Below are 15,585 nucleotides of genomic sequence, written 5' to 3'. Positions count from 1 at the left end.
TGAACATAACAACTATCGTTCAAAACTTTCAATTATCGTATTCAAGTAATTATTATCTTTATGAAAATATTTTTAAATTAATTTTAGGTAGTTAAAATAAACTATTTAAACAATTCAATTCTTAAATAAATATTTTTGTTAATTTTTTAAAAGTAAAAATAATTTTTTTAAATAATTGGAATCTAGCATTGTGAATATTTGAAGTGAAATAGAATATTAATTTGAATGAATAAATTTATAGTTTAAAATAATTACTAAAATCTAATTGATAATAATTGACTTTATAGATAAAAGAAAAGAAAATGGGGTTTGTTTAATTAGTTTATCAGAAATAATTTTGATCAATATTAATAAAAATATTTTATTTTTAATGTATTATTTAATAAAGATAATAAGATAAATTAAATTTTATCCCATCTGAGATAATATATTTTAAAAGAATTATTTATATTAATTTAATTTTTTAGGCATGGCTGATTATGATCCTCAACTGAAAAGATTGTTATTACCACCAGAAGAAAGTTTTTTTGAATTACTTATTAGATATGGATTATATATTGGAGCAGTATTCCAAGTTGCTTGTCTATTAGCAATAGTAGTTTATCATGGGAGATCTTCAGACGGTATAACAGCATTGAAGGTATTAATAAGATATGTTTAAAAGTTTTATAATTTAGTTTAGTCTATTAAAAATTTGTCATTAAAAAGAGTTTGAAAAGATATTTGCTTAAAGATTTTATTAAGATTTAATAAATGTATATTATGTAGTTTATTTATATGAAATTATTTTCACAAAAATATGTATTATATTTTGACATGGTTTATTTAATTTATATTAATATTAATATAAATTATTAATTATTAATTATTAATTATTATTATGTATTTTATATTATTGTAGGATGATCCTAGTGATATCGAGTGTTCCGAAAATAGTCCTCAGGTTACCCCAAGAAGACCACATAGACCAAGAAAGCAAGAAAAAAAGAAAAGACGATAACAAATAAAACGAAGCAAAATAAATGAATAAAGGACTAACTTTGTATTCTTATAATCAATTGTTTATAATTTGTATCTAAAGAGATTATTACAATATTTTGTACAAGAACTTAATTGGTGATTATAGAAAAGATAAATTTATACTATACAAAAATAATTGCAATATTTTTATGTTATACAGGCAATATACTCATTTTTGTATCTTTTTTTTAATATAGTTTTTTAATTAGATTTTAAAAAATTCGGACTTTGTTATTTATTATATATAATTAAAGAAAGCATTGACTCATTCTACTTTCTCTATTTATAAATAAAAACTATTAATACCTCGCGGATATACAATCCTGATTGAATTAGTCAAAAATATTTTGAAATTTGTAATGATCTTTCTATACTAAGTTTTGGTTGATATATAAGAAAATAGCTAACTTAAAGATGTGTTTTGTAAGCATATTTAAAATATGAAAATTTAATGCTTATGTTTTTAAATTTTCTTCTTCTTTACGCTACATTTTACAATTATTAATTATAATTTAGCTTATGAAAATTCATAATACATGCTTACATATTTAATTTTGAAATAAAATTTATTTGATTTAATGTACAAAATTAGAAAAAAGGTTGTTTTTAGTTGAAATAGTATAAATATACTATATCAAATTTTAAGACTTAATGATTTGCATAAAGTAATTTTATTCTTTTTTAATATTAAATATCTTGGTTTTATTACCCTAATTTAATTAATGTATAAAATTGCCATTGGTTTTATGATTTGAATCTTTATATTTACATGAGCATAAGTATAAAAAAATCTCGTATAATAATTTAAAATACAAAAATTCGGTTATGATTATAATACGTTTTTAAATAGGCGTAGGCAATAACTATAAAGTGTGCAGGCGCTCAATGAATGTAGTGTGTAGTGGTAGGAATGTATCGGACAGTAGTCAATGGCTATTCTGCTTACTTTGGGCGGTCAACGTCATCAGATCACGTGACTCGGCGCCTCCGATTAATATGTACGTGTTCCTGCATTCGCAGAGCCGCATTAAAGAAGTGAAGTCGTATGTGCTTTTCCTTGCGGTTTACTCTCGCTCACGCGAAGATAGGGTTCACGTATTTTGAAGTCCGAAAGATCTCGGACACCTGCAGCATTAGATTCTCAAATTTGGAAGCCAGACAAATAGCAACAAAATGGGTAGTAAGTAAATAATATTTTCAAAAATTTTATGAGATTTTGTGGGTCACTGGGATACAAAACCATGAGATATTGGCGTGACAGGTCTCAACATATTGCTACTTCTTGAATGGATATTTTTTTCATTTTCAGTTAAATTCCTCGAGGTGATCAAGCCATTCTGTAGTATTCTGCCGGAAATAGGAAAGCCCCAGCGGAAGGTGAGTTTCACGTTACTATTTTTGGATAAGAGCAACTTTGGTTAACCGTTGCTTACATACAGTGAATAGTATTGTTTGAAGTACCGTATTTCGTGCGCTCAATCAATCTTTCAAGTTACTTTTAGCCATATGACTTGATATGTTTATATTAATTGACTATTATTGCTTTTGTGTATATTAGACGATTCTGACAGATGGTAGACAATTAATAATAATGAAAAATTATATATAAATATATTTTCTTTTTCCTTCAGATACAATTTAGAGAGAAGGTATTATGGACAGCGATTACTCTTTTTATCTTTTTGGTCTGCTGCCAGGTAAGTAATAAATGTATAGAATATTTTATCATATTTTTTCGTAATGTTTTAAAACAACTATAAATTTGTTTACACAGATTCCATTGTTTGGAATCATGTCATCGGATAGTGCAGATCCCTTTTATTGGATTCGTGTAATTTTGGCTTCCAACAGGGGAACGTTAATGGAACTAGGAATTTCACCAATCGTTACATCTGGTTTAATTATGCAATTATTAGCTGGTGCTAAAATTATTGAAGTCGGTGATACTGCAAAGGATAGGGCGCTATTTAATGGAGCTCAAAAATGTAAGTTAATAAAATCAATTGAAATTTTAATTGAATTTTTATGGAAAACTTGTCTTTCTTAGTATTTGGAATGGTCATCACAGTCGGACAGGCAATTGTCTACGTAATGACAGGAATGTATGGCGACCCAGCTGAAATTGGAGCTGGAGTATGTCTCTTGATCATCATCCAACTGTTTGTAGCAGGACTGATTGTCTTGCTATTGGATGAATTATTGCAAAAAGGCTATGGTTTGGGAAGTGGTATTTCTCTTTTCATCGCTACCAATATTTGCGAGACTATTGTTTGGAAAGCATTTTCTCCAACTACTGTTAATACAGGCCGTGGTACGGAATTTGAGGGCGCAGTCATTGCCTTGTTTCATCTTTTAGCAACGAGACAAGACAAAGTTAGGGCTTTGCGGGAGGCATTTTATAGGCAAAATCTTCCAAACTTAATGAATTTATTAGCCACGATCTTGGTATTTGCCATTGTGATATATTTCCAGGTAAATATACATTCACTAATCAGTTTTAATCGAATAATTTTATAATCTTGTAATTAATATTGTGTAGTGTCAAAAGAAAATTGAAAAAATACTTCCTACTTTACACGCTCTACCGGACAATTGTAACATGGAACTTTCGTTTCGACTTATGACAATATGATTGAAAAAATTATTTTTATAATTTTCAGGGATTCAGAGTGGATTTACCAATTAAGTCAGCGAGGTATCGTGGTCAACAAAGTAGCTATCCCATTAAACTTTTTTACACGAGCAACATTCCAATTATCCTGCAATCTGCGCTGGTCTCTAACTTGTACGTCATTTCTCAAATGTTGGCCGTGAAATTTCATGGTAACATTATTGTCAACCTGCTTGGAGTCTGGTCGGATGTTGGTGGCGGTGGCCCTGCTCGATCTTATCCCGTCGGTGGACTATGCTATTATCTCTCCCCACCTGAATCCGTAGGGCACATTGTACAGGATCCTGTACACGCTGTTCTCTACATTCTTTTCATGTTGGGATCCTGCGCATTCTTCTCAAAAAGTTGGATTGAAATCTCCGGAAGCTCCGCTAAAGATGTATGTATTCATATAATATTTTATTCAAAAGTAAAATTACACGTTTCAACCCGGACGTTTAATTCAATTTGAAGGTTGCAAAGCAATTAAAGGATTCTCAAATGGTAATGCAAGGTCATAGAGAAAAGTCTCTGATTCACGAATTAAATCGCTACATCCCAACTGCAGCGGCATTTGGTGGTCTTTGCATTGGCGCTCTTTCGGTACTGGCAGATTTCTTAGGTGCAATTGGTTCTGGAACTGGTATTCTACTTGCCGTTACAATTATATATCAATACTTTGAAATTTTTATCAAAGAACAAAGTGAAATGGGTGGTATGAGTACATTACTCTTTTAATGACTTAATTTTATAAAATTCACAGAAAGTGAAAAAGCATCGTGAACTGAAAATTTAATTTATTAAGAGAGAGTACTCTTGACATGTATTGTGTGAAGTTGTTTATAAAAATACATGGAAAAAATTCAAAATGTTCATAGGTGCAATATGAAATACGTATAAATCGATTGTTTGATACTTTCGATTTTTGAAATATTCTACATTTTTTATTATCTTTACAGTCAACTATTTATAAACAGAATAGTATGGTTAAAGTAGAATGAATGTTCATATATGTAGATGCTACTATGATATCTAATTAGATATTTTACTTAATTATATAGTGTGTTTAAAGATGTAATAAAGTTTATTTTTCAATAATAAATTATACATATATATTAAAATTTTACAAATGTTATCTAAGTGGATATCATCTTAACTGAATAAATGCAGGATTTGAACAAAAATTTAGAAAGACTTAAAATACTATGTGAAAGTTTTCAACAGTACTTCTGAGATTTTGAATGCTTATTAAAATATAAGTAGTGTTGAAAACTTAATAAAATGAACAAAGCGTGATGTTTATCATAAATAGTTTAAATGTTATTCATATTGCATTATTTAACAGGACGAACCACCCACCTAGGGTAAATTCTACAATCATTGACAGTAACCATTCATTGTATGAAATATCATTCTTAAATAATTTTTAATGTTTAATATCAGATAAATTAAGATTTATATGTATGTATAATATTAGTTATTATTTAAGAATGTACTTCGTTGTATTTCTTTGCATTGGAAGTGTAGTTTTATAGTTTGATACGTTATGGTTTGTCTCATAAATTATTTATTTGATATTATGCCTATTTAATGAGATAGTAAGAGATAATATAATAAAATATTCGTTTATTTAAATTAGTGCAAGATTTACGTATGTTTTATTACATCCAAGGAATGTTTATGTATTTTCTTTTGAATGTTTAATAGATATTAAAATCTTAAAGAAATATTTTTTCAAGTTGTAATGAGATTATTATTAGTTTCTTCTTTAAAATATTAACAAAGGAAGAACAAAACTTGGGAAATGTAAGTAATATAATGTTTATACCGAGGACCAAACTAGCTTTAATAATTTAATATTCAAAGTCGATGATCATAAAATGATTTAGGTCACAAATAAATTAATAATTATCGTCAAATTGTAATTTTTTATTAAAATTTTTAGTGCAACGTGTAAATTAAATTTTGTATGATTCTGTGGGTGTTTATAGATTGTGAGTTTATCCAATGTTTTAAGCTTGGAAATATAACATTGTATAAAACATATTTACAAATTTTAGAATTGATTTTTTTCCTCAACTCTTTGGTATTACCATCATTTTCTGACTTTCTTTTTATGAAAAAAAGAAAAATACAAATAAAAATATATATCTACAAAATACTTTAATTTCAATTTTCATTGAAACATCTTGTATTGTTTAGATATATTTATGTTCGTTGAAAAATAGTGTAGCATATAGGGAACCTAAGATATGAATATTAGCCAGTAATAAGAGTCTCAAAGTTTCTGTAAATCGTATATTTGGACTGGAAGTGTCTGTATCGCGCCATGCTATAGTGGCACCTTCTGCTCGAGTGAATAACATTGGTGATGGAATATTTTCATGCATGTACATCCACACGCATTCGCGCATCACCGTAATAATCTAAAATATAAGTAAAATTATTGTTGAATATTTGTTAACGAAATACAATAAGATTAGTACTGTTAAAACAAACTTGATGCGGTTCAAGAACTGGAAGAATATCGGCTATACTAGTAAGTGGCGGAGGAAGCAATTGTCCAAGAGCCATGACGTTTGTTATCATTATACCTGTGTTGTTACTCCAATTAGCTAAAACTGTAGCAACAATAGCTCTTAAAAGTACGGAACAATAAGCCAAAGCTGGCCTGTACCATGCTGTTAATTGCAGTAGTGTCCACAAGACAGGTGCATCTTTAAACGATCGACGAATTTGTAAGTCTCTTTCGACAGTCACCTGCAATTTTTTAAACAGTAATATACAATGTAAGTTAATTAAATGAAAGCGGCGGCAAGGAAAGTTACTGTTAAAATTAATCTTACTTTAGTAAATTCTTCATCTGGCCAAGGTAGTCCGTTGTACATTACATCTGGTGATATTAATTCTACTAACAATAAACTTACTAAAGTTAAAGCATCGGTATCCACTGGATATTGGGAAAAATCACGATTACTACAACAAGCCTGTTAACAAATATTTTATAAATAATTATTGTATTTTAAAATAAGCTATTATTCAATTACCTTTATTACATCCATTAATAATGTATTGTTTAATTTTACTATTTCCTTATCTACATTGTTATCGGGAGGAGGTTTTCTTGGACCTTGACCAATTATTCCAGCATGAAAGACAGACGAATGTCTCTGTGCTAAAATAGCCCCAGTACCCTAAGTAATAAGCGATTTTATAATTTAAAGTGATATATATATATATTATAAATATTTTATTTCTTAAGATACAATAATTACTTGTTTGTGATTTTGTTGCAAAAGAAATGATTTTATTATATTAAATTTGAATTTTTCTTTAGCCTCGAAATATTTAGCAGGGTCTCCAAATATTGTAATTTCTAAAATTTCCCTAAGTGCAAGAACTCTAGCGTATTGAGAATATGTGGTTAGACCTCGAAGAAATCGGCATACTATTTTCGCTCCACGTTCTTTCTTTACAATATCTAAAATAGATAAATTAGCTTTAAATTGTATTCTCACAAATTGATTAGAATATAATACAATATAATCACTATGTTAATATTACCATTTTCTGCTATACAAATAAAAAAAAAACGTATTATAGCTCTAGTTAATCTTAATATAAGTTCAACATTTGCTGGAAAATTATTGTTATTTGGTGGATTGAGACAATCCAACATTTCAGCAATATCACTTGCAAAATCGACATTATTCGTTTTCATAAGATACATTGTCATTTGTAACAAATTAACTTTTACAGCGCGACTTATAAAATTAGATTTTAAACTAGGTATTCTTCCAGAATTTTCCCATCTAAAAATTTATAATTATAATTATATATATATGTATATATATATATTGTCGCTATAATATTAACATTTATGAAATTATTGTAACGATTTTACTTTAATAATATAGTTAAATTTTGAAAAAGTTGTCGCGTAGCAAGATCATCTGCTATATTAGAGTATTGCACTTCTCTTATAGCTTGTTCCACTACTTGCGTAAAATAGCCATTATCTGATAGTGTATTTTCAGTTTTATATTTTTTTGAAAAAAAGTTGGCATTATCTGTAATAAGCCGGACTAATACAGCTAGATGAAAAGTCGTTTGAGCTTTCTGTAGAACGTACGTTGCTGCTGATATTAAAACATTAGGATTTTGAGTGCCAAGAAGAGATAACAGTCTCACAGCGGTTTTAATTTTTAGTGGTTGAGAATTCAATAGAAGCGGTATGACAGAAGGCAAATCTTGATTAATCGACGCTAGTAAAGGTATGTTATTCGATTTAGAGTTATCTGTTCTAATTGTAAGCTCAATTTCTTCTAAAATTAGTTCAAGTATTTCACGACAAATAGTTTTTACATTTTGAGCAGCATTTACACTATGATAGCCTACATTACTTGGATTTAGACTCGTATCTAGTAAAATATTTATAATTTGAAGTGCACCCTGATCACATCCTAATGCTAAATGCACTGCGATACTTATTAAATTTTTAGCATCGTCATTGAAGTATCTAATCCAATCTGTGGAAAATAAAGCTAACCTTGGTATTACATCTGGTCTCACTAAAAGATAATTTAGTTAATATTAAAAGCAAATTTAAGTATTTTAACTTTTAAATTAAAGTTATAATAAATTTTATTAATCTTACATATTTGTGATATATCCCTGGTAATAGCTTTTAATAACATTGGCGAAAGTGATGCTAAATTTAATAAAAATGGAACAGTCGCTAACCTTTGTATTTTTGTATCTTCATTAACACTGATATTTTCATCTAAACTCCACTGTAGAATACAATATTCATTAATATTTACATGTTATATATGAAAAAGTATAATTAAGACAATATTAATTACCATAAATAAATCCAACAAAGCGGTTCTGATGTAATACAAATGACTACCCGTTAAATGACTCAAAATTCCAACAACAGAGTTTAACTTTGGATCAATTTTTTTATCTTTAAAGTCGTTGCATCCCATTGCATAAAAATCTTTCAAACCACACGAGAGTACCCTAGTTATAACTACATTTGGAAAACAGCTACCTACATAAGCAACGACCCAATCAAAATGCGGACTATGTAATACGCTAGTATCCAGTAACGCTTTTATACAAGATTCTGTATCTGCATGCATGAGACATTGTAAACATTGTTCCGTAATATCTATTAGGATTCTAGTAGCTCTACAAGACATCCATTGTTGAAGAGAGTCATTGATTCCCACATTTCCAGACAAATTAATACGTTTAGAATAATCAGATGATAATTTTCCTGAAATGAAAATCTTATAAAGCACTTCAAACTTATAAAATTCTTCAAATTTGGTCATGTCAATGATACACATGACGATAAATATTTAATATTTCTAATGATAATTTACCAAGAAGATCGAGAGACCAAGCTGATATGATAGGCGCCCATGCCTCTGGATTTCCATTAATAAAACTACTTAAAACTACATGTATTTCAGCAATAATATTTTCCTCGCTAATTGGTAAATTCTGCCTTGTCTATGCCAAATAAATAATTTAATTAATACGATTGACAGTTTGGAAGGGTAAAAATTATTAAACTTTCATCATTGTAGAAAATAATATTAATTTGAATTTAATAATAAAAGTTAAAGCACTATTAATTCTATTTTTAATGTTGAAATTTTATCGTTTACACATTCATTCGATTTATATTAAAATTGTGAATGTAAACAATCACGACCAACCTCAATTTGTCGCATGTACTTCGTAACGGCGACAAAAAAGACAGAGCAAAAATACTCGAGTACGGCTTCCCTTGTGGCGGGCACATTTTTCAAAAGATTCAGAGCCGTTCTTGTCAATTCCAGGGTGTTTGAACTTTGTGACGATCTCGCAGTACCGGAGATGAATTTCCTAACCTCCACCATAATGTCCTGCGGTGGCAGGGAATCCGTCAAATGCGGCATTTTGTTTAAGAGTGAGCATAAGGACGGATGCTTGATAATGTCCAATAACCAATAATTGGTAAATTTAAATTAATGCGCAAATAAAAATCTTATATCTGCTATTTGCTGCCGATGAAAACTCACACCTGCAAAACCGCTTGCGAGTTGCTACTTGATTTGGTATTTATACAATGCCGATTTGTTGATTATCCGACCACCCGAGGGCGCTTTACAATCTCAATGAGCCAATCTGTACAATTCGCAAGAGATTAAAAAGTTTTGACAACGTAAGCAGCGAGCTTTCCTTATAATTTGCAATTGCCAAAATACAATGCACCTGTACCATAAAATATTGTAGTTTTTGTTGCATCAAAGTACGTATATATGAGTGTTATAAAGCTTCTGACAGCGCATGGAGGAGTATAGTTTCTATATATTCTTTTAACGAACGTACTTGTTACTTTTCACAATTGAGTGGTATTTCATTAGCATTTAGTTTCATTATAATAAATTTTTTAATTTGTAATTTGATATTGAACTATAAATTGTAATTTAATAAATTTAGTTTCATTCGTCTATAAGAGCACGGTTTAATATGTAAGAAACAGCTTAATCTTGAAAAAATTGAATATTTAATACATACCACTAATGCTTGTAAAAATAAGGAAAGTTAATTTTAATATTTTAATTCTTGTATATTCAAAGGCACACATTATCGTAACAATTGCAAAAAATGCTGCTCTAAATTTTTCAACAGAGTTCTTTAATAATCGAATTAAAAATAGTGTATATATCTTAAATTATTGCTTTGTAGTTTTCTTTTTTTTTTTTCTTCAAAAATTGAATTCTCTAATAATATGACTTTATATTTTTAGATAAAGATAGTATATTGATTATAAAAATTCTTGGATTAATCAAAGATAATTTTATTATTAATAACTGAGTTACGTTTGTTCAAAGTTTACAAAGGTTGTTTTTAAAATGTACATTGACGTTTGTATATTTTTTATTCTATGTCGTTTCAAACATGGAAGTATCTAAATGAAATGTTACATAAATATATTTATTTTTATGGAAAATTGATATGATATTATTTCTATATTTGTAATGTTTTGAAAAAAATTTTTTATCAAAAAATTAATTGAAATGTATATATATAAATTTATACTTATAAATGTAATTAATAAACGATGATTAATAGTTAGTAATTTATGTGATTAGATATATTAATAATTTATGATTGGAGACTCAAAATTGATTATTTTGATTTTGAAAAATGAATCAAAAGTTTATTTAAAAAAACATATATTGAGCAATTTTACATTATAATTTTTGTTTTCATTATTAATTATACATAATGATATATACATACATATATATATATATATATATTCATCTACATTAATAATGTTTTAGTATTTATTAATATTAATTATTGTAACTCATTATTGTATTAAATACATAATTATAGTATTAATTGCAACGTAATTAATTTTTTTGTCAAAAAGATCGTTTCAATATTTATTTGCTAAATAATCTAGATATAATTTTACTTTAGTTTGGTATTAATAGAATTACATTCTATTAATAATCCATCATATAGTTTGTCTGTTCAGTTATTCGAAAATTGGATATTTGGTAATTTAATGGTTAATCAAATAATAATAATAATAATTTATTTTCTAGTTATTCAAAAGTATTATTATTTTAAAATATAGTGATATATATATATATATATATATGTCTGTAACTAGTTATTTTATTATACAGTACGCAATATATCAGCGTAAATTAAAAAACAATATATTGATAAAGAAGTAATTGTAGTATTTAATAATTATTGTGATATGTGATAATTGCACATTCGATAGAAAATATTTTTCAGATGTTTATAGATTGTAATCGACGTTAACTATTGTTAAAAGTGTTAATAGAGAAATATATGAATGGAATATATTTCTTATTTTTATTGAATTTTGTATAAACACTGAATATATATAAAATATTTTAAATATTGTAAAGTAATAACAACAATGTATTAAATTATTTTATCTACAATAAATATTGCTTGTTTACGTAAATACATTTCGTACAACACGTCTTTGGTTTTAAATTGAGCTCGGAAAGAAACATTCTTGATATCTGCATAGAATTCAATGGATATAAGTTGGGTGGCGTGAGAAATTGTTATAAAATATTTTTTTTAAATAAATCGACTATTTTGTATTGATCTTCTGTCAATCTTAAAAGTGATCTCATTGATAAAAAAAAAAAAACTATACAAAAATTAATATAGACAAAATTCAGAGGGGAGAGTTGTTCAGTGCTTGCTGATTGACTTTCTAAGATAGAATAAGATATTTGATTGCTTTCTTATGAAATAAAATAGTAATTATTATCGCCGAATATTTAAAATAATATTTAAAATAAAGCAAAAAGTCAAGATACAATGTGAGAATCAAAAGTATTTAAAATAAAATAATTTTATTGTTAAGAAAAAAAATTTACTTTAACGTTAATAATTGTATAGGTTTTATAAATTTTTGAACAGCTTAGCTGTTTTAACAATTCAATCTAAAATGTATATCATAGTAGCTATTGCACAATAAATAATCAATTTATAGCTTTTACTTGATAATTGTTCTACTGTGTAATTGTTCCGGTAATAGTTCTACTAGTGCTTACTAGAAGCACTAGGATTTATATATTTTGTATTAATATTTGATATTGACTATTTACGTATCAATTTCATAATCTGAATCATTAGCTTGTACATTTTTAGTCTACCACTTTGGTAGTTAATATTTTCAGTTTTTGTAATTTTTTAAAATCAATTGTACATTATATTATTATATGAAATCAGTTTTTAATTTCTAGACAAATTTACGCAATAATGTATTTTTCTGTTTTTATTATTATTTCTATTATTTCTATTTTTATTACATTGAGATGTTAAAAATAACGTTATATTATGTGGATATATCAAAGCTGATAATAATTAGAATAAATCTTGTAGCTGAAAAAACTATTTATATCTATTTAAGTAAGTAAAAGTATTTAAAACTTCAACAAAATAATGAAAATAATTTAATATCGAAATTTAATATTTTTTACAGTAATAACTTATTTAGAATATAAACTTTATACGAATATTGAAATTACTAAATGATAGAATAAGTAATTAATTTTGTGAAAAAATAAAAATTTACCGTTTTATATGTTTATATTTCTGTGATAAGACAAAACAGCATAATAATATAATACTTTATATATTAAAATTATAATTCTTTTGTAGGACAGCTATGCTTGAAATTATAAAATTGTTATAAAAATTCTATGCGTGATATTATTTCAAGATAAAACATTTTTATTTGTGTATTTATTTATTTATAATCAAAAAATTTATAAATTTTATAATTATTATTTTCCTTTTATAGGTTACACAAATAATTTATAATTATATATTTTTGTAATATTACGGAATAAATTTATGTAAAAGTACTTAAAAGAAAATTGATTAGTGTTTAAAATTAAATGTATTTTAAAAGTTTTTAGTCAATATAAAATCGTAATGCTATTCAATATTTTTGATTTTTTCGTACTTAATTATTCAAAGTTTTTAGTCTTAATTTTTTTCTTAAAAAATATATATTAATTTATAAAAATATAATTATAAAATTTTTTGAAATATTAATTATTAACTATTACACATTTATTATGAAAATATTTTATTTTACATGTAAAAGAAGAATAATTGCTTAAACAATTGAGTCACTTTAAATTCTGCACTAATTATTGTGTATACAGTTATCATAATTTGTCCTATAGTCAAATTTCCATTGTTCCATTTAAAAATAAAATATATTCTGTATAAAATTTCTCACGTTAAAAGTTTTAATGAATCATTGTAAGATTTTTTATATATGTTTTCTGAATATTATTTACGGCTACGGCATTACATTTCATGGTTGAAATTATATATTTTTTTTATTTCATATCATGATTATATTATATTTTTATATAAATAATAAAAATATTGGTACATTCTGAAAAGCAATGTTGAAAATTTAAAAAGTTTAACAATTTGTGCTTTTATAACTTTATTAAGCTCTAATATTAAATACTTAATAATGATAGAATAAATAAGTAAAAATTTTTCAACGAGATGATTAAATTTTTATTCTCTCTATTAATATTGAGAATAATTTTTAAAATTCTTAAATGATTTTAATTATCATTATAATAAATAATTTAATAGTTTAAGAAAATGTAAAAAGAATACTAATATATTAATTTCGGAAGCAAATATATTCAAAATTTATTTTAAATGAAATAAATGTTTTCAAATTGATTTGAATCGATTACAATAAATTGGTATAAGAAATAATTTATTATTTTTAGACACTGTGAAATGTGAAGTAACCATTATTTCAATAGATTCTGTTTTAAGAGGGGAGAGTAATTGGAGTATTTAGAGTTGATAGTACGAAACGTAGATTGATTGGTTGGCTGCGTTTTAGGATGCACTTTTAGTAACTTGGGTTGGAGAAAGAGAGATTATTAATAAGTTGATTAACATGCTGATAAAAAAATTGATTGGCGTTTCTGTCTACTGATAATATTGATAAGAAAGTTAATAATGGAATGTGCCATACTATTGGTTGGCTTTCGGCGGGTTTTATCGTTAATAATAATGTGCTTTAAATAAAATAATTATCTTTGTCATTTTTATTAAGAAACTATGTTAATGACAGTTAAGAAATTTTTTAAGTCAAATTGTGGTGATGACTACTCAGCCGATAATAATTCAACTGTTAAATATGTGTTGTCAATTAATACTTTTATTGGATTAATATGGAATTCATAAACCAATGTTACATTCTCTTTCTAAATTTTAATTTGGTGGTCTAATTAATTACAGTTAATTATAATTGATTATTTACTAATTTATTTATTAAAATATATAATATTGATTGGATCAACATTATGAAAGTATGTTAAATATTTCTGAAAATATAGAAAATAAGCAGCTCGCTAAAATCTCGGTAGGTATTGATGGAATTTATTTTAAAGACACATTAGTAAATAAAAAATTCAATATAGAACATAAAGTAATTTTCGAGAATAACATCGATAATAATAATTATCGTGAATCAATATCAAATATATTTGTATGTTAAAGAAAATTTTTAAAAAGGAGAATTATTTATAAATATATTATTATTAAATTTAGATTCAGTAATAATATCAATATTCTAAAAGTAATAAAATTGTTAAAAACATATTTCATAATTGGAGAATTAATATTTATGACATTAAAATATAATAATATATTGCAATTGTGAATGTGTGTTGTTTTTCTGAACTATTATATATCAATACATGTGTTTGGTTTAATTTTGATATCATCAATTTCATAAGCATAAAATACAAAAAATTTAACTACTGGATTTAGTCTACTTTAAGGACTTTAATTGAAAGATTTTTCATCGAATAGTAGAAAAATTGTCTTAATCCATTATTTGAATTAATAAAAAATATTTATAAAAGTTATAATTTGTAATTAATTTTATTTAAAAAGAAGAAGAAGAATAAGAAGAAGAAGAAGAAGAAGAAGAAGAAAAAAGAACGTTAATTATGATATTGTTAGCATCGATAACGCTTAAAAAACTGAGTTTTTATTTATTTATAGTGAATTTTATAGTAAAATCATAAATGATTGGGAATCCGTTGAAAATTCATATTTGCTTAAAAACTGGAATTGAACTAAATACTTGGGATATTATTTTTGTACAATTTCTACATTTATTATTAAATAAATTTTTAGTTACATAAATTTTGTAACATAAGAATTTCATTTTTTTTTAATGTTTAATTTTTTTATGGATAAAAGTAATAAATGAAGTATTAAAATGATTTAATAAGTTAGTAATATTAAAAAAAAAAAAAAAAAAAAACGGGACTAATTGGCATAATAAATAG

The 15,585-nt window shown here is 25.7% G+C and overlaps 3 protein-coding genes across 3 annotated transcripts; 2 read left to right on the top strand and 1 right to left on the bottom strand.

Moving 5' to 3' along the window:
- The first annotated feature begins 469 nt into the window (after positions 1 to 469).
- LOC105359779 (protein MANBAL) lies at positions 470 to 1,037 on the top strand. The gene is made up of 2 exons (XM_011496467.1): positions 470 to 640; positions 902 to 1,037. The coding sequence occupies exons 1-2, from the start codon at positions 470 to 472 to the stop codon at positions 998 to 1,000; spliced, it is 270 nt and encodes an 89-aa protein (XP_011494769.1). The 3' UTR covers positions 1,001 to 1,037.
- An 856-nt stretch (positions 1,038 to 1,893) lies between these two features.
- Positions 1,894 to 4,477, top strand: Sec61alpha (SEC61 translocon subunit alpha). The gene is made up of 7 exons (XM_011496466.1): positions 1,894 to 2,200; positions 2,330 to 2,397; positions 2,652 to 2,717; positions 2,795 to 3,005; positions 3,068 to 3,492; positions 3,681 to 4,070; positions 4,145 to 4,477. Exons 1-7 carry the CDS (start codon positions 2,194 to 2,196, stop codon positions 4,406 to 4,408), a joined length of 1,431 nt encoding a protein of 476 aa, XP_011494768.1. The 5' UTR covers positions 1,894 to 2,193; the 3' UTR covers positions 4,409 to 4,477.
- A 996-nt stretch (positions 4,478 to 5,473) lies between these two features.
- Positions 5,474 to 9,761, bottom strand: omd (integrator complex subunit 5 omd). Its single transcript, XM_011496465.1, has 11 exons — positions 9,403 to 9,761; positions 9,064 to 9,193; positions 8,536 to 8,954; positions 8,328 to 8,463; positions 7,575 to 8,241; positions 7,235 to 7,482; positions 6,946 to 7,151; positions 6,718 to 6,864; positions 6,517 to 6,657; positions 6,170 to 6,430; positions 5,474 to 6,096 (listed from the first exon to the last, which is right to left on the bottom strand). The coding sequence occupies exons 1-11, from the start codon at positions 9,622 to 9,624 to the stop codon at positions 5,869 to 5,871; spliced, it is 2,805 nt and encodes a 934-aa protein (XP_011494767.1). The 5' UTR covers positions 9,625 to 9,761; the 3' UTR covers positions 5,474 to 5,868.
- Between the last annotated feature and the right edge of the window lie 5,824 nt (positions 9,762 to 15,585).

Source organism: Ceratosolen solmsi, unplaced genomic scaffold (genome assembly GCF_000503995.2).
Source record: "Ceratosolen solmsi marchali unplaced genomic scaffold, CerSol_1.0 scaffold29, whole genome shotgun sequence".
In the NCBI taxonomy this organism is placed as follows: domain Eukaryota; kingdom Metazoa; phylum Arthropoda; class Insecta; order Hymenoptera; family Agaonidae; genus Ceratosolen; species Ceratosolen solmsi.
The sequence above is the reverse complement of the archived record's forward strand: the minus strand, read 5'-3'. Positions and strand labels throughout refer to the sequence as shown.

What these genes read in the sequence shown, in the direction of transcription:
- LOC105359779 (XM_011496467.1), top strand. Translation starts at nt 470, where the DNA reads ATGGCTGATTATGATCCTCAACTGAAAAGATTGTTATTACCACCAGAA. An exon ending in ACGGTATAACAGCATTGAAG is followed by an intron (nt 641 to 901) that starts GTATTAATAAGA and finishes ATATTATTGTAG; the next exon opens with GATGATCCTAGTGATATCGA.
- Sec61alpha (XM_011496466.1), top strand. An exon ending in ATTTAATGGAGCTCAAAAAT is followed by an intron (nt 3,006 to 3,067) that starts GTAAGTTAATAA and finishes TGTCTTTCTTAG; the next exon opens with TATTTGGAATGGTCATCACA. An exon ending in CCATTGTGATATATTTCCAG is followed by an intron (nt 3,493 to 3,680) that starts GTAAATATACAT and finishes TATAATTTTCAG; the next exon opens with GGATTCAGAGTGGATTTACC.
- omd (XM_011496465.1), bottom strand. Translation starts at nt 9,624, where the DNA reads ATGCCGCATTTGACGGATTCCCTGCCACCGCAGGACATTATGGTGGAG. An exon ending in AGTACATGCGACAAATTGAG is followed by an intron (nt 9,194 to 9,402) that starts GTTGGTCGTGAT and finishes TATTTGGCATAG; the next exon opens with ACAAGGCAGAATTTACCAAT. An exon ending in CAGATGAAGAATTTACTAAA is followed by an intron (nt 6,431 to 6,516) that starts GTAAGATTAATT and finishes AAAAAATTGCAG; the next exon opens with GTGACTGTCGAAAGAGACTT.